This window comes from Myotis myotis, unplaced genomic scaffold (genome assembly GCF_014108235.1).
Source record: "Myotis myotis isolate mMyoMyo1 unplaced genomic scaffold, mMyoMyo1.p scaffold_m19_p_7, whole genome shotgun sequence".
Classification (NCBI taxonomy): Eukaryota; Metazoa; Chordata; class Mammalia; order Chiroptera; family Vespertilionidae; genus Myotis; species Myotis myotis.
In genome coordinates, this window is record NW_023416379.1 from 41,349,979 (window position 1) to 41,369,481 (window position 19,503).

The 19,503-nt window shown below is 40.6% G+C and overlaps 1 protein-coding gene across 1 annotated transcript in view; it reads left to right on the forward strand.

The window, feature by feature from the left end:
- HACE1 (HECT domain and ankyrin repeat containing E3 ubiquitin protein ligase 1) overlaps window positions 1-15,305 on the forward strand; it is a 126,021-nt gene extending 110,716 nt beyond the window's left edge. The window contains exon 24 of the mRNA XM_036316763.1: window positions 12,975-15,305. Coding sequence (XP_036172656.1) covers window positions 12,975-12,990 — 16 coding nt within the window. The 3' untranslated portion in view covers window positions 12,991-15,305. The remainder of the gene's footprint in view (window positions 1-12,974) is intronic.
- The last annotated feature ends 4,198 nt before the right edge of the window (window positions 15,306-19,503 follow it).

A 19,503-nucleotide genomic window follows, 5' to 3' on the forward strand; every position in this document is an offset into this window, starting at 1 on the left:
AGAGAGAAAGAAGCTTTTCCTAATTAACATAGAAACTTATCTTAAAAAACTTCTCTCCCACTCTGTACAACCTTGGCAGGAAACTGGAGATTTATTTATGCAGGTTTATTTATACTAACAACATGGAGAAAGTGAATACTTATATACTGACAGTTGTGACTCCACTCTCCCTCCACTTCTCCCCCTGGTCCCAGCATGCAGAGTCAGGCTGCACCTATGTGCAGGAGACTGAAAGAGTCTTCTCTGAAAAGTTTGACCAGTCCAGGAGAAAAGATCTTTATCTATTGACATTGAGTGCTTGCCAATGAAATAGCCTAGACCAGTGGTTGGCAAACTCATTAGTCAACAGAGCCAAATATAACAGTACAACAATTGAAATTTCTTTTGAGAGCCAAATTTTTTAAACTTAAACTATATAGGTAGGTACATTGTTATTAACTTAGTTAGGGTACTCCTAAGGCTTAGGAAGAGCCACCCTCAAGGGGCCAAAGAGCCGCATGTGGCTCGCGAGCCGCAGTTTGCCGACCACGGGCCTTAGACTGAGGACTGCACAAAAGAACCATGTTGCTAAGCTTCGCCCATGCACATCTGTCTTCTAATAAACTTGTTAGAGGCAGATAACCTGGGATATTCAGACATTTTAGAAAAACATTCGATAAGGCAGGCAGAGACTGAAACAACCTAAAAATAGCACCTGGGGAGGGGTTGGAATGGGTTGGTGTGGGGATAGGCACTGGGAAGGCAATAGGAAGAAGAAAATCTGACCAAAGAAGGTCATTAATATAGTTAGGGGGATGAAGAAAGATATTGCAGCCATAGACAAAACGAGTGTCTATGAAAAAGTAACATTCAGAAAACAAGAAGAGATCTAGAAAAATAAGAAAACAGAAGAAATAAAAATTCAGTGGACATTTGGGAATATAAAGTTAAGAAATCAGCCAGAATGTAGACCAAAAAGTAATTAAAACAATTTTCCAGTATTGAAGGACAAGAGTTTTCAGAATCAAAGAGACCATGAACTTGTCGGATTGTAAACAGATCCAACCGATTTGGGAAACAGTTTGGTGTTGCCTGTTCAGTAGAAACAAAATTGAAACAGGCTCATAGACAGAGGGGAGTGGGGTTGGTGGACTGGGAGAAAGAGGTGAAGGAATTAACAAATACATAGTGGTAATTGCAAAATAGTCTTGGGGATGTAAAGTACAGCATAGGGAATAGAGTAAATAATAATATAGTAAGTATGTGTGGTGCCAGTTGGGTACTGGAAATATGGGGTTGGGCACTTTGTAAAGTCTATATTTTAACCACTATACTGTACACCCGAAACTAATACAAAATAAGAGTAAACTGTAATTGAAAAATAAAAAATGAAATACATTTCATTAAAAAATAGTAGGCATACATTAGGGGCAGTGTTTTTATAACAAGACTGATAGCCCCATCTAACCATTAAAAATGTGCATGTGAAAAGGGGACATATGTAATATACTTTCAGCAATAAAGAATTATAAAAAAAAGTGCACGTGTAACTTTGTTAAAAATAAGACTAACATTTTAAAGACAGGTGTCCATTCTTTTTAAATTTTTATTTATTGATTTTTAGGGAGAGAGGGGAACATCGATTTGTTGTTCCACTTATTTAGGCATTCATTGGTTGATTTTTGCATGTGCCCTGACTGGGGATCTAACCTGCAACCGTGGTGTATGGGGGCGATGCTACCCAGCCAGAACCATACCAGTTTCTTTTTATAACAATAGCAGCAACTGTTTACTGTGGACTTCCTATCTGCTAAGCATGAAAATAAGTTTTTTCAGACATTATTTTTAATTTTATTATTTTTATTTATTTCTTTTATTTCTAATTTTAACATGAACCCTGCAGTAAGCTATTATCATCACCATTTACAGAGAAGAAAACTACCCTCCAAGAGCAATTAAATGACTTTGCCAGCACCATGTCTCCATCTGCAAAGTCCACCATCTGTGCTGTAGACCTGCCTTTACTTCTCTGAGGTAGTCAGTTCCCCAGGACCTGTCTGGGAGTAAGTGTATTCCTGACTTTATTCCTGGGAATACAGCACACATGGCTTTACTCTGTGACATACATTCATGATGGTGGCAGCAATAACAGGAAGTTCTGAATTTGATCACAAGAAGTGACAACTTTGTTCTCTTCTAACAACTGGAGGCATTTAGAGGGCTTGTCTGCTGCCATTGAAAGAGAGAGAGCCCTCGGATGCCAGGGGCCTTTCCACTAGAAACATGCTGAGCAGAATTGGGAAGGTGGATGGCAAATGTCAACATGTGGATGAAATATGGCTCTTAATTCTCTCTTTTGTTGTGAGCTAGTTGTAGACAGGTAGGTTCTTTAGAGGAAACTTCTAAGTAAACTAGAACTGACAGATAATAAACAATCTCTAGGGCTGTAGCAACAGAAATCGATGCATTTCAGGTCCCACATAAGAGAAAATAGTCAAAATGTTTCACATCTTTTTAGAGTGATAAATGCAATTTACACAGTAAGCAAGAAGCCATGATTGGGAATAGATAGTGTAAGATCCCATCTAGGACATGGAGAAGAGGTGTCTATGGGGTGGTGTTGCCTACCTTAGGCATTGACAGCATAATCAGCTCTGAAAGTTATAAAAAAAAACCTTGTGACTATAAGCTAAAGAGACAGGAAGGGCTTAAGTTCTGTGTTTGAGCCACATTATCTTGTAATGGTGATAGGGCTTAGCCTGGACAGTGTAGCTGATTGCATCTGTTTTAAGAGGTGCTGCCTCACTCCTTTGAGAGAAGTGGAACCAAACAATGGTCAGGTTTACAGATATACAAAGACATTTCATGCAAGTAGAAGCAAGATGAGCCTGTATGTTTCCAGAGAGCTTTCCCAAAGCCACTGCCAAGTCTTGCACGATTTGCTACAGTTAGTCTGAATGGCACACTCCATTGATGAGCCCTTGTGGGGCACAGAATGAACTCTTTGAGTTTTGTGATATCTGCTATCAAATAGCCTTCATGCATCTCCCAACCTGCAATGTTTAAACATAACAGGGCCAAGGGATTTGAGGGAGATATTCCCCCTTCTCCCTCCTAAGACCATACTTTATTTTTATTTTTTAAATTTCATTTTATTGTTTAAAGTATTACAGATAGTAGTACATATGTCTCCTTTTTTTCCCCCATTGACCTTCCCCCGGCCTCTCCTACCCCTCGGCACATGCCCTCACCACCCCCCGCCTCCAGTGTCTTGTGTCCATTGGTTATGCTTATATGCATGCATACAAGTCCTTCGGTTGCTTGATGTCAAGGGCATAGCTTCCCTCTCCTGAAGAGGGAGCTTTACAAAGAGGCAACAAGGTCTTGTTCTGTGGGCTGAGCCTGGCCTTTGGCGTTGCCAGAGTAGAAAGGTTCTGAGGTGGGTGTTGACCCAGCGTCTCTACTCTCTCAATGGCCACTCTGTGACACTTGGCAAGTTACTCAACTCCTCTGAAAGTAGGTACATCTGTTGCAAAACAAGGATGACGTTATTCCCTGCTTTAGAGTGAAGCTATGAGCATTTAGTGGGGTAATGCATATGGAGCACGCAGCAGAGCCTACACATAATCAGCACTCAATGAACGTCAGCTTTATAAAGTTGCTTCATTACTCTTAGCTTCCTTTCCTAACTCCTAGAATGGAGGCAATAAAACCTCCCCATGGAGTTGTTTGTGGAATTAGAACTAGTGTTGGTTGAGAGTCTGGCTCAGGAGGAGTCCTTGATGAACAGTGGCCTCTTTCTCTTAGACCTGCAGACCCCAGCAGAGGATGGAGTTGCAGAGGGTTCCGCTGTGTGAGGGCTGATCTCAGGAGACATGGAAACCGAATGGAGATTAGTTAGGTTAATAAGATATGCTCTCTTTTTACTCTCTTTACCTCATTCAATTAGGCTGTTGGAGCTGATGCACCCCCTGGCTCGCCAGGGGCCAGGTAGAGGCTTCATCCCTGGCAGTGACTTGTTAGTCAGGCTGTGGTTTGTTTCCTGGGTTCCAGGCCCATGCACTCCCCTCATATATCTCCCTTTCCTGTTTAATGGTTACTAGCTAGAGAAAGAACTCTAAAAAAAGTCTAAAGGAAGTGTCTCTTTTTTACCCACTCATTTCTCTTTTATAGCTCCCCAAAGATTAAGAATTTATGACATAATTCAGTGATTCAGGTAACACACACACGTGTGTGTGTGTGTGTGTGTTAAAGTCAGCCTAAAATGTAAAGACTTAGCACATCGGCAGCCATTTTATTATCTTTCTGTTTCTGATCAGCACCCATGATCATCTTGGGTGGGACGGTTGGTTTCATCTCAGCCTGGTGGCTTCTGGCTTCAGTGCACCTGAGGCTTATAGCTCTTCCACAAGGGTTCTAGAGAACCAAGCAGAAGCTGCATTGCCTTCCAATACCCAGGCTCAGGAGCAGGACTAGGTTCATAATGTGTGGGGCCCAGTGAGAAATGAAAACGTGGGTCCCTTGTTCAAAAATTCGCAGGAATTTCAGGATTGAAACAGAAGAGCATGGAATCTTTCTAAGCATAGGCCCTCTATGGCTTCATAGGTCCCTCGACCGTGAAAGCCACATAATGCTACTCTCACCATATGCTATTGGTGAACCAGTCACTATGGTCGACCAGGCTCAAGCAGAGGGAACACAGAACCCACCTTTTAAGGACAGGAGTATCAGACACTTTGCAGATGTGTGTTAAAATCTCACATCCAGATTCCTCTGATTCCTTCTTTCTTTGACTTTTCTGTGCTCTGCTGATTGTTCTCTTCATTCTTGCTGCATGTATATTACCTCTTCCTTATATTAAGATCCTTAGAACTATTTGCAGATATTTTTCTAATTTTTATTTGTGGTTAGTCAAATTTAGATTTTAAATAAAATGTCTTTAACAATTCTATGGAAATATGACTTGTACATTTACCTGACAAAATGCTTCTGGCCCACCTGAATGGCATGTCCGTTTTCTACCTTTCATTGAGCTCTCTGCTCTGTAGTCAGCTACCTCTGGGTTGTATTTCTTTGTATTCAGCATCTACCAGGGCAGATGAATTCCTTGACAAGGAAGAATAACTTCTTGGTTAGGGTTCAAGTTAAAAAGAAAAAACATATATCTTCCATCACCATCCCCAAACACACACACACTACCCTCCTCCCCCTTCTCACCCCTTTTTGCACATAGGTATGAATAGTGCCCTCTGATTGGGTACATTGAACATCTACTTGATCCTCATTGTTATGTGGTCTCATCAAGATTTTCCAATGATTGTCTTCTTCTCAATTAAGTTTCTTAATTCCTAAAAATTAATTATATATTAACTAGCTTGTTTATGTCACTTTAAGTTTATATAGCACTACTCAGATATTATTCATTATTCAGTTTTACTGAAAAATAATTGACATATAGCACTGTATAAGTTTAAGGCATACAACATAATAGTTAGATCCTATATAATAAAAGCCCAATATGCTAAGTGTCCGGTCATCCAGTTGGCTGTTCAATTGAAGTGTAATATGCTAATGATATGCTAAGGCAGCTCAACTGCTCACTATGATGTGCCCTTACCACTAGGGGGCAGTCGACCAGTCGGCCAGTTGCTGTGAAGACGCTCCGACTGGTAGGTTAGCTTGCTACTGGGGTCCTGCCGATCGGGACTGAGTGGGATGGGCTGGGTACGCCCTGGAGCCCTCCCGCGTCACTCCTCAGCCCTCATCATGCACCAGTAGGGTCCCTCGGCCTGGCTTGCGCTCTCTTGCAATGCGGGCTGAGGGACCCCCCCCCCCCTCCTGAGTGCACGAATTTCATGTACCGGACCTCTAGTTCATACATATTGTGAAATGATTACCATAATAGGTTCAGCTAACATCCATCTTGTCATATAGATACAATAAAATGAAAAGAAAGTAAAAAAAGGAAAAATTTAAGATACTTATTAGATATTAACTAGCTTGTTTATGTCACATTAAGTTTGCACATCACTTTTAGTTTTATCATCCCCAATTGGAACCTCACAAGAGACACCCATAGTATTTGTCTCTATTGATAGTTGAGAAAATGTTCAAAATATAAGTGCCTTTTTTCAGGTCACATAGCTCTTAAGACATGGAGTTGGAAACTAGACACAGGCCTTCTAACTCCAAATGCTTACTATGCATTTGCATCACATTACACTGTCTCCTATTGAATTTCAGACTCCACTGAGTTGAGTGCTCAGTGAACAATAAAAAGTTATATATAGTCAGTTTTCATTATTTATGTCAACAACAAAGCTTAGTGGTGCCAGCAATGGTAAATCACAGATAATTGCCCCAATGTTTCAAGGCCTTGCTTGAACATTTTTTTCCTTAATTTCTTGAATAGATAATATATGAGCATGATTAAAAATTCAAGTTTTCACCCATCCTTGATCCTATAATGTACACACGTAACTATACTTTATCCCTTAAAACACTCACAAATGGTAGTATACCATATCTCACTCCTATTAATGACTACAGAATATTTCATTGTACTGGTATCACTTATTTAACCAGTCCTCAATGGAAGGGTATTTGATTTTTATCTCAGTGTTTTCTATTACAAAAAAGTTACATTTTCATTTCCCTTTATATACTTACTAGAGGCCCGGTGCACAAAAATTTGTGCACTCGGGGGGTGGGGTGGGGTAGGGGGGTCCCTCAGCCCGGCCTGTGCTCTCTCGCAGTCTGGGACCCCTTGGGAGATAACGACCTGCTGGCTTAGGCCTGCTCCCGGGTGGCAGAGGGCAGGCCCAATCCCTAGGTGCAGCCCCTGGTCGGGCTCAGAGCAGGGCCGACTGGGGAGTTGGGGCGCCGCCCCTGTCATGCACAGAGCAGGGTGATCGGGAGGTTGTGATGCCACCCTCAGTCACGCTCAGGGTAGGGCCGATTGGGGGGTTGGGGCCCTGTCCCCTGTCACACTCAAGGCAGGGTCGATGGGGAGGTTGCGGCGCCACCCCCTGTCATGCACAGAGCAGAGCCAATCAGGGGGTTGGGGCACTGCCCCCTGTCACTCACAGAGCAGGGCCCATCAGGGGGGTTGGGGCTCTGTACCCTGTCACGCACAGAGCAGGGCCCATCAGGGGGTTGGGGCGCCGCCCTCTATCACCCACAGAGCAGGGCCAATCAGGAGGTTGGGGCGCCGCCACTCTCACACTCAGGGCAGGGCCGATGGGGAGGTTATGGCTCTACCCCGTCACACACAGAGCAGGGCCCGTGGGGGGGGGGGGGTTGGGGCACCGCACCCTGTCACACACAGAGCAGGGCTGATCAGGGGGTTGGGGCGCCGCACCCTGTCACACACAGAGCTGCAGGGCGATCAGGGGGTTGGGGAGCTCCCTCCTATCAGGCACAGAGCAGGGCTGATCAGGGGGTTGGGGCGCCTTCCCCTGTCACGAACAGAGCAGGGTGGATAGGGAGGTTGTGGCCCCGCCCCCTGTCACACACAGAGCTGCAGGGCGATCAGGGGGTTTGGGCGCTACCCCCTGTCACGCTGATCCCGGTGCCGAGAGGCCTCGCGGCTCTGCTGATCCCGGTGCTGGGAGGCATATTACCCTTTTACTATATAGGGTAGAGGCCTGGTTCATGGGTGGGTGCCGGCTGGTTTGCCCTGAAGGGTGTCCTGGATCAGGGTGGGGGTCCCCACTGGGGTGCCTGGCCAGCCTGGGTGAGGGGATGATGGCTGTTTGCAGCTGGTCACACATCCTTCAGGGTGGGGGTCCCCACTGGGGTGCCTGGCCAGTCTGGGTGAGGGGCTGAGGGCTATTTTCAGGCTGGGGGTGACTGAAGCTCCCAACCACTCCTTTTTTCCTTTTTTTTTTTTTTTTTTTTTTATTCTGGGCCAGCTTTAGCTTTGAGGCTTGGCTCCAGCTCTTAGGCCTCCGCTGCTGAAAGTAGGTTTCTGGCCTTTGCTTACAATGTTGCGATCCGGCTGGCTGTAGCCCGGCGGACTAAAGCAGGTTTCTGGGGTTTTGTTTAGCTTCTATATTTGTTACATAGTTGCTTAGAGTTGCAGCTCAGAGGCATGCAGCGGCAGGCGGGGAATGTTGGAGTCCTCCGTCACTGAAGCAAGCAAGCCTCATGTTAGTTTCAAGCTGCCTGGCTGCCCGCCGCCATCTTGGCTGGTAGTTAATTTGCATATTGCCCTGATTAGCCAATGGGAAGGGTAGTGGTCGTACGCCAATTACCATGTTTCTCTTTTATTAGATAGGATTTGTATACAAATGAGAGTGTTTTATAGGATGTTTTAGGGTTAGAATTATGTACATGTAAATATTCATAGATATTTAATTTTATTATAAGTGTAATCTATGTGTCAAAATTTTGTATGTTTATATGTTTGGTAGATATTTCCAAATTTCTCTGTAAAGAGGTGGTTCTACTTACATTTCCACCAGTATTGTATGAAAGTGATTGCTTCACGTAGCCAATATAATACACAATAAGATTTTTGTTTTTCTCTAATCTGACAGTTAAAAGCTGGAATCAGAGTATTATTAGAGACTCACTTGCTCTAAGGTTCAATATCTTCTAAAATGTTGGAAAGTCATTTGTATTTCATTTTCTGTGACTTACTGTTTTTGCCCCCCTTTTTTCTTTTGAGTTGTTGATATTTTCTTACTGATTTGTTGGAATTTTTATATGCATTGTAAATATTTTCTCCTGTTTGTTATTTGTAAGCAGGAGAAAGCATTTTCAGAGCAAGTGAAGTATTCTGAGGTATGCAAGAAGAATAGAAAGAACAGTGGGCTTTTTTTCTCCACTATGTTAGTTCTTTTCAAGCAGAAATTAAAAGTTGTAAAATTCCTTATTTTTTATGGTAAAATATTAAAGTAGTGTTAAGACCATCCTAATCTAAGATTGTGAAAATTTCTCCCATTTTCTTTGAGCAATTATAATGGTTTCATTTTGTATGTTGAAATCCCTTATCCATCCCTACTTTATTTTGTGAAAGATACGAAGTAGATGTATATTTTTCCCCAGGTGGCTACTCAGTTGTTCTGACATCATCATTGGACAATTCATCTTTTACCTACTGATTTAGAAGTATAGTTATATAATATCTTAAATTCCTGTTGGTATTTGAGTCCATTTTAGGACTCTGTTCTGCTCTACTGTTCTGTCTTTTCAGGTGTAATACCTTACTGCTTAATCAGTACACCTTTATAATATTGCTCCTTCTCTGTTGGGCTTACCTTCTCATTACTCACCTTCCTCAGAATATTCTTGACTATTATTGCAAGTTTATTATCCATATTAACTTTAGAATTAACTTTTTTCATTCCAAAAATTCCTGTTGATGTCTTTTTTTTTGGATAGTATGAAGTGGATATCTTTAATTTAACATTGAGTTTTACTATTCATCTGAATTTTAAGGTGCATTTCTTGAAATCAACAAAAGTATGAGGACAAGTATTTATATTCTCATTTTATAGAGGAAGCAGAGATCTGAGAGATTCCAAACATCCTTATTCCTCAATGTCACAAAAATGACAAGACTTGAAAAGGGTCTAGACTGGGTATTCTCCCTTAGACTCTTGATCTCTGTCATAGAACACTCAGTCTATCTGTCCCTTTATGGCAGGGAGAGGCAGGTTCTGGAGACCGGGGGGCACCTGTGGTGGCATGGAACTATGCTACTAGGTATACCGGTTAATAATGCAGATTTTGTAATCAAAGAAAACACGATAATTTCAATAGAAACATCAAAAGTGCTTTATTAAAAGTAATGTCCATTGCTAGCTACACATTTCCCCATCTTTCAGGTAATTTGTGGATACGGTCCCAATAGAACTTTTCTTGTTTTGAGGCAAACCATTCAGAGACCCAATTTTCCACTTCTTCATACATTTTGAAGTGCTGCTCAGAAAGTGCGTGTGCCATTGATTGGAACAAGTGGTAATCTGAAGGCGCAAGTTCTGGTGAATAGGGCCGGTGGGTTAATACTTCCCAGGCAAGATCTTTTAACGTGTCTTTAACTGGTTTTGAAGTGTGTGATGGTGCATTATCATGAAGCAAAATTACTTTGCTGTGTCTTATGGCACATTCTGGTCGTGTTACAATTAAAGTGTGGTTCAAATTGATTATTTGTTGTCAGTAGCGATCAGTATTAATGGTTTCACCTGGTTTTAGAAGCGCATAATACACCACAACAGCGATTCTCAATCTGTGGGTCGCAACCCCTTTGGCGGTCAAACGACCCTTTCACAGGGGTCGCCTAAGACCATCCTGCATATCAGATATTTACATTACGATCCGTAACAGTAGCAACATTACAGTTATGAAGTAGCAATGAAAATAATTTTATGGTTGGGTCACAACATGAGGAACTGTATTTAAAGGGCCAGAAGGTTGAGAACCACTGCACCACACCTTCCTGATCCCACCAAATGCAGAGCATTATCTTCTTTCCAAAGCAGTTTGGCCTTGCAGTTGATGTGGATGGTTGAACTGGATCAACCCATGATTTTGTGCATTTGGGATTCTCAAAATAAAGACACTTTTCATCACCAGTCACAATTTTATGCAAAAAAGACTTTCTTTAGTGCTATTGGAGCAACATTTTACTGATGACTTTTCGGTTTTCCCTTTGTCTTTTGTTCAGTTGATGTGACACCCATTTTCCTTCCTTTAAAATCTTTCCCATTGCTTGTAAATGATTGGAAATTGTTTGCTGAGCAATGTTTAATCTTTCTGAAAGTTGTTTTTGAGTTTGACATGAATCTTCATCCAATAATACTTGTAACTGTTGGTCTTCAAACTTTTTTGGATGTCCTGGACGTTCTTTGTCTTTACATCAAAATCATCACTTTTAAAGTGTTTAAACCAGCTTCACCAGTATCTTGAGATGGAGAATGTTCACCATAAGCTTCCTGAAGTATATAACTTTTTCTTCAAAATAAAGTAATGAATTAAAACTTCCTGCAAATGCTCTTTTTTTTTTTTTGGCACGAAATTGACATTTTTAAGTGTAAAAATATCTATGATGTTAATACCTTCAGCAAATTTGACATATGAAGTTTTGAAGCTTGTTATTAATACAACAAAATGGCATATGTATCAAATCGCATATATATCAACATATGAGTAACTCCATCGATTGAGAAAAATCCTCATTATTAACTGGTACATCTAGTAAAGCATGGTGTAGTAAAGATAGCTTTAGGGTGGAGAAGACTCCAGTTCTCTCTTGACTTTGCTATTTCCTATCTATGAGATTTCTGGAAAATTATTCAAAAAAAACTCAGTTTCTTCAATAAATGGAGGGTGGTACAATTGAGAATGTACCCTATCCTATTTGGCACTTTGGAGGCACTCAATAAATGGTGGTTCTTCTTTTTGTTAGTTTTGTTTTTTTTTGTTTCCCCCTCCTTCAGAAATGTGAAATATTTTCCCATGTGACACTCTGATTTTTGGGATCACTTTGTAGCGTGATGTTTACCAGACTAATGAAATTTCCCCCCCACCACAGATAAAATTGCAGGCTGTAATAAGGGGAAAAATATTTGGCTCAGATAGGGGAAGGGCTCTGTGTAAGGTGGCACAGGGCCCTGCTCTCCCAGCTTTCCCTGTGCAGCTGCTGTATGGCTTTGGGCCTCTTGCATGCACTTTGGAGCACAGTCTGTCTTCATGGGAGGTTTCTCTCCACCCCTGCCTTTATTTTTAAGACTAATTTTTACTAGCAAATAGCTATTTAAAATGGATCTGCTTAGAATAGGGACCAAAACTTTATAATAAAGAGTGAAAAAAGGCTTAAATTGCTTATTTTTCTTGAAAAATGAAACTAAAAATTATAAAAATAATTCTTATTAAAATAAAATTAACATAATAATTATAATTATAAAAGATTGAACAAGAAAGTAATCAGGACACTATTGATTCATTTTGTAGACAATTTTTCCAAGACAATTCTATATTATATTTATTTCCCATTTTTTCATCACAGCAAAAATTTGAGGGTTTCATCAGTTTTCCTAATATTCTCTCTTAATCAGGTGGTATTTCAATAACTCTTTTCTTTGCTGTATCCAGCTGTTATCATCCTGCTGATTTTCTGTTTTTTCAATTGCAAGGGCTTCTGTCTCTGCTGAATCACCATTTGTCAATGGCTTTGCTCATAATTCTAGCAGTTCTCACCCATAAGTTTTGTTGACTTTATGAATTCATTCATCTTTTGCAAGCCTGGCAATTTCACTTTGCAGTTGTTGTACATTGAATTTGTACTGATTTTTATAAAGTTTGTGACATCTGGTATTGTGAATAATTCCCTCACCCTACCTCATGACGTTCATATCCTAATCTGTGGAATTTGTTGAATGTTACCTCATATGACAAAAGGGACTTTGTTGATACAATTAAGTTAAGGCTCATGAGATCTTACCCTGGATTATTAGGGTAGGAATGATGTAATCACAAAGGTCTTTATAAGAAGAAGGCAGGAGATCAGCGTGAGTGGTAAATATGATGATGGAAGCAAATATTGGAGTGATGCAGCCACCAACCAAGGAAAGCCTGCTGCCTCTGGAAGTAAGAAAAGACAAGGAATGGATTCTGTTTGGGAACCTGCAGAAGGCACAAGCCCTGCCAACACCTTAATATTGGCCCCTCAAGACTTATTTCAAATTCTGACCGCCAGAACTGTAACAGGGTAAATTTGTGGTGTTTTAAGGCACTTAGGGTGTAGTAATATGAAATGAAAACAGCCAGATGCTAACCAAAATGCTTACCTCAGAGAGCACAGGATTGGATAGATGAGTTTGTGAAGAGTGTGGAATAAACAAAATCAGTTCATTAGTGAATATTTTAATGACTTTAGCTTCTCCATATAGCCTATAACTGTGGTATATAAGTGTCTGTGCCAGTGTGTGTTTGTACAAGAAAGAAATGAATATTCAAAAGGCAATTTATATAAACCCTTTCCTCTTCAGTCTTACCAGGAGCTAGAATTCTTCCCTGCAGAGCCACTGGATTCAGTTGGGGACATGGTTGGAGTTTAAAACTGAAGAAGCCCCGGAGGATTGATGACCAATCATAAGGGCCGGAAACACTCTGAGGAAAGATGCCGACAGGTTGCTGAGAAGTAGAGCTTTCTGATGCTCGAGTATTTTAAGAGACAGAAATGGGAACAGGGGCCACTGTGCCAAGAAGAAGGACTTGGGGGACAAAGGTGAATAGAGAAAGTGTAACTGTGTGTTGTGTATTGTAATTTATACCTCTTGCTCCCCAACTAGCCCCCTTGGTGAAAATCTTCAGTAGCCATCCAGAGTTAGGCTTTTGCTTGTCTGTTTTTAAAAAATAGATCTGTAGTGAGGCTTGTTTTAAAGCAGGACGAGGCACTTTATTTGGACTGCATGTTCTCAAAATAAATGATTAACATTTCTTCCCAGAGGCTTCTAAGCCAGGTCTCTCTGACCTATGGTGTGCTAGGCTGGGATCAAAACGTCGACAGCTTTCTGACCTTTAGCATTTCGGGAAAACCCTCTAACTGATTATCTTTTTAGAGGTGCCTTATGGCAACTGGTGCCTTCTGAGCAGCTGCTGTTGTGGTTGAGGCCTCCAGGAAAGAAGCCTCTCTAACCTTGGCTTCATGCTTCTGTTTCTCATTTTCTCTGCTTTTTCTGAACTTTTAACAGCCAAACATCTGTCATGTTGGAATTCCTTTCTTTGGCTGCAGTTTCCTCGGCCTATCTTGTAACTGACAGTTTTGGATGGATATTCATCTCGGGGGCAGCTCCCATACCGTTTTGATGATTGCAGTGTGGGAATTTGAGAGTAAAGTCGGTGAACTGTGTACATTTGCACACAAGAGCCCACATCCTCATGCCACTTCATACATCATCAACCAAAGTCCAGTTCTGATCATTAACAATCATGATTACAACCAGATTCCTAGGACGTGGCCCAGAGGAAATGCAGACTACTCTGCCAGTCCCCTAATCATGCTCTGTGACCCTCAGCCTGAAGCACTTGGAGGCTTCTGGGCAGTTTCAATTAGATATCTAGTCTTTTCTGTGCCCTCTCTCCTAGCCCCAGAGAGAAGCAAGGGCAGTTTTCAGTGTTGAAATAGCTACCTACGTTATTTGGCTTATGGGTGCTGCATGAAACTCCCCTAAATGGTGCTATGAGATTGAAGTCTTTTAGTTTAAGTTTAGCTGAATGATTAACAGTTGGTCAGAGAGGTCATTTGGGGGCACAGCTTACTGAGAATGCCACTGCAGAGCTGCATGTGTTCATGCTTACCATTCTCAGCAGTGACTCCCTCATGGGAAAGAGCGGCTCTGTCCACGTATTTATAACCTGAACTGATGAATTCGGAGAGAACATAATAGGATTTACTTTCCTTTAGGCTCTGAAAACCCTGCATTTCAGTGACCATATGGTCTATCTTGTCTTGCCAGTGCTTCATGATACATGGCTGAGTCCAAAGAGTCAGGGCCTCCAACTGACTGGTGTAATTGACATGGCTGTGGCTAATAGATGTGTCTTCTGGCTCTGGGGGTACAATTAAGTGATTATTGAGGAGAATCAATGGCCCTTGGAAGTGCAAAATAAGGAAAGGAGTTCTTAGTACAAATGAGAAGCAAACACTGTGACTTTTGACTAAGGTGAAACAAATGGACAGGCCTGTTATCTGTTCTTTTTTTCTTTCTGTAGATTTGGTGAGCAGAAAGAACCTGTTATAGACAGAATCATTTACTAAACAAAATTGAAAATTCTTACATAAAAATCTATGTTTTGCTTGGTGGCTTGGCAAGCTAGGATTATTTTGACAGAAAATAAATAGCAAGGCGATATGTAAGATGTGAGAGCAAAAAATTTAGATCAGCCTATGTGTTATTCCGTGAAAAGATCCAATCAGTTTTACTCCCTTTGCCAGAGGAAGACGGTATTGGCCATATTGGATAAGGCTCACATGTTGCTCTCCAATCAAGAAGTAAATAGTATCAAAGCCTACAAATTGAATTTTTATTAAGAACTTCATCTCTGGTTACCCTGGGGTTTATGAAATCTTTTAGCGCTTGTGGAGGAAGGCAGTATATCTCAATGTACAAAACCAGATTGATTGGAGTGAGAAATTTTAATTTTTAGGGTCAGGAATACACCTCACCTTTTAAAACAGGCTTAATGAGAAGGGAGCAGACAGATGTTGCTTTAAAAGCCATTCTAATTCTTCTTGTGTCATACTTTATCTGTTACTACTTTGCTGCTAGTTTCATGTACTTTACAAATTGGGATTAATGGCTTTTTTTGCATAAGAGTTTCATAAATTGAGTAAATAAATAAATCCTTCTCTATCATGACTTTCTGTGTACTTAACATCTATATATTCATTATTTTGTGCATTCAGAAGATGTCAGTACTAAATTTATATTTCCTGTACAGGGCTTGTTTAATTAGAAAATATAAGTGGCAGTGCTTAACATAACGTTTTTCAAAGATGAACAAGTGGAAATGTTTATTCTGCCCTTGTACTGTCCATCTTGTACTGATTCTTTTCTATAAGAACAAGTGATAATAATAGCAGCTATTATTAATCTGTATTGAAAATTTGCTGTGAGAGGTATTTTGCATGTAGGTTCTCATTTAAGAAAGGTAATAGTACTCTCATTTTATGGCAAAGGAAACTGAAGCCCAGAGAATTTGAGAACTTGCCAGTATAATGAAGGATTGTAAGTATCAGATTCAAATTTTGAACCTGGACTGTCTCTGTTTTGAAAGCCTAGTTTCCGATCTTTTTTTTTTTTTTTTTTTTTTTGAGAACAAAACCACTCTGCGATCTTGCCTGGTGACTCCTTCTCTGATTTCTGCCAGGTACAGAGGCCTGTGGCCTGGTGCATTGTTGAGGTAAAATTTTCTGATATGGCATCAGGATAAGCTGGATTTTTCCGTGATAGAAATGATCCCCAAAACTCAGTGGCTGAAAACAGCAAAGATTTATTTTCCATCAATACTTGGCCCCCTGTGTCCATCTTTGGCTCATTTGATTCATGATTTCTTCACTCAGAGCCCAGGCTATTTAGAGGGACACTGTGATTGGACAAGGGAATGGGCCAGACAGTTGCTCTTAGATAGCCTTCTGACAGGAAGTGAGGTGTGCATTTCATTGGCCCAAGCGATTCACTTGGCCCCGCCTAATTTCACAGGGCAGGGGAAGTGGGTTCTTACCATGTTATTGGAAGGTGGGCAGCAGACAGTGTCAGTAATTATCCCAATACCACATGTGTTCAAAAGAAAACAATTGATTTTAAATACAAGTTAGTTTTAAAAAGTTCCAATACTTATTCGCTACAATTTTAAAAGTTCCTAGTTTGTTCTAGGGTTCAGAAAAAAATGCCTGTTCTAGAGATTGCTCTAACTCAGTCACGTACATTAATGACTTCCTTTTAGAAGAATTTAGTGGTGAACTATTTTGTCTCCCTAAAAAGGTACTATTTATAATGATATGTTTGTTAGCTGGATTTTAAGGAAGAGATAGAAGGATATTTAAAAGTAACCAGTATGGATATGTTGAGGAAATAATTTACAGGTTAAAAAAAAAAAATTCCACTTTATCTGAGCTTCCCCCCCAAGGGTTCCCATTTATATAATCCATAGCAGAATTTATACTTTTAATTCAAATAGGATAGATCATTTGGTACCTTCATCTGGGATTGTTTTTCTAAAAAAGGAAGGTGTATATTTACTCTCAAGTGTCAATTTAAACAAGCCCGTGAGGCAAATGATAGGAAGATTGGTTAGAGAAATTTCTCCAAGAGAGAGGACAATGTTCTTTGGGACTTGGTGGCAAGAGAAACCTTAGCTGTCTTAAGATGAAAATCTGTTCAGTGATTGCAATTAATAGCCTGTCAAATAAAAATAGAATGAAATCATGTGGAACTCTGTCTTGTAGTTTAGCTCAGAATTTGTGATTTTAACTTCGGCACTTAAATTTTGTGCTTTTTTCAACATTAGCTAAGCATAATAGCCCCATAATGGCATAATATAAGTTCAGGGTCTCTTAGCTTCTGCTTTGCAGTGCCCAGCAGTCCTCTTGTATGCTCTGTAAAAGATGCAAACACACAATCAAAATGATATTTTCCCTGAGGTTTCCTGCGGTGGACTGGATCTGCATTTTCTTGTGATTGTTTAGGAGAGACAGCTGTCAGTTAAGTCTTTCTCTTAAAGCTTTTCCCCTTAATTCTCTGTACTGTGGTTCTTGGCTTCTCTTTTGTCAGCCTCACTTAAGTAACCAGGATTGGGGCGGAGCGGTCTGTGCCCCTAATTGCTGAGTGGGATTTGGACTCCTACTCTAGAAAGCCCCTTTATCTCTGCAGCCTAGTGCCAGAATATCTTCCCACAGTTGTGATAAGGTTAGAGAATTCTCAGGCATCAGAACCTGTGGAATGAAGAGCTGAGATGACCTTTTGGGGTTAACATACTGCTTTTGTTTTGAGTTCACAACCTGGGAAATAACTAATGTTAATGTGTATAGACTTTTTCCTTTTACTTATTAGCCCCCACAATAAGCCTATGCATTTGATGAGTCACAGGTAATCATTACTGGTTTTTGTTATTTTCCCCTCCCTCATTCCATTGATAAGAAAATGGAGGCTCTGGGTTGTTGGCCAAGCCTAACAGCTAGAAAATGCTAGAATCCAGTTTTTCAGACTCCAAGTCCTGTGCTCTTCTCTTACTAGGTGTACTGGCTAATAATGGCAGATTTTGTAATAAAAGAAAACATGATAATTTCAAGAGAAACATCAAAAATGCTGTATTACAAGTAATGTCCATCACTAGCTACACATTTCCCCATCTTTCAGGTAATTTGTGGATACCGTCCCAATAGAACTTTTCTTGTTTTGAGGCAAACCATTCAGAGACCCAATTTTCCACTTCTTCGTACGTTTCGAAGTGCTGTTCGGAAAGTGCATGTGCCATCGATTGGAACAAGTGGTAATCTGAAGGAGCAAGGTCTTGTGAATACGGTGGGTGGATTAATACTTGCCAGGCAGGATCTTTTAATGTGTCTTTAACTTAGTTTTGAAGTGTGTGATGGTGCATTATTATGAAGCAAAATTACTTTGCCATGTCTTCTGGCACATCCTGGTCGTTTCACAAAGTGTGGTTCAAATTGATTATTTGTTGTCGGTAGCGACAAGTATTAATGGTTTACCTGGTTTTAGAAGCTCATAATACACCACACCTTCCTGATCCCACCAAATGCAGAACATTGTCTTCTTTCCGAAGCGATTTGGCTTTGCAGTCGATGTTGATGGTTGACCTGGATCAACCCATGATTTTGTGCATTTGGGATTCTCAAAATAAATCCATTTTCATGGCCAGTCACAATTCGATGCAAAAATAGATACTTTTTGAAGGAAGACAGAAGGAAGGCCAAGAGACATATGAAAACATACTCAAAGTCACTAATCATGCAAATCAAAACGACAATGCGGTACCATCTCACACCTGTCAGAATGCCTATCATCAACAAATCAACAAACCACAAGTGCTGGCGAGGTTGCGGAGAAAAAGGAACCCTGATGCACTGCTGGTGGGAATGCAGACTGGTGCAGCCACTGTGGAGAATAGTGTGGAGTTTCCTCAAAAAACTAAAAATGGAACTCCCATTTGACCCAGTGATCCCTCTTCTAGGAATATATCCCAAGAAACTAGAAACACCAATCAGAAAGGATATATGCACCCCCATGTTTATAGCAGCACAATTCACCATAGCTAAGATCTGGAAACAGCCAAAATGCCCATCAACAGATGAGTGGATTAGAAAACTGTGGTACATCTACACAAGGAAATACTATGCTGCAGTAAAAAAGAAGGGATTCTTACCATTTGTAAAAGCATGGATGGAACTGGAGAGCATTATGTTAAGTGAAATAAGCCAGTCAGAAAAAGATAAATATCACATGATCACTCATTTATGAAATATAATGAACAACATAAACTGATGAACAAAAACAGATCCAGAGATAGAGATGCATCGATCAGACTGTCAAACCTCAGAGGGAAGGTAGGGGAGGGTGGGGGTAAGGAGGGAGAGATCAACCAAAGGACTTGTATGCATGCATATAAGCCTAACCAATGGACACAGACACCCGGGGGGTGAGGGCATGAGTGAGGGGGTAAAGGGGGGATAAGGACACATATGTAATACCTTAATCAATAAAGAAATTTAAAAGAAAAAGTCTTTTGTGCCATTGAAGCAACATTTTACTGATGACTTTTCGGTTTTCCATTTGTCTTTCATTTAGTTGATGTGACACCCATTTTCCTTCCTTTAAAATCTTTCCCCTTGCTTGTAAACAATCGTAAATTGTTTGCTTGAGCAACATTTAATCTTTCTGCAAGTTGTTTTTGAGTTTGACATGCATCTTCATCCAATAATGCTTGTAATTGTTGGTCTTTAAACTTTTTTGGATGTCCTGGACGTTCTTTGTCTTTCACATCAAAATCATCACT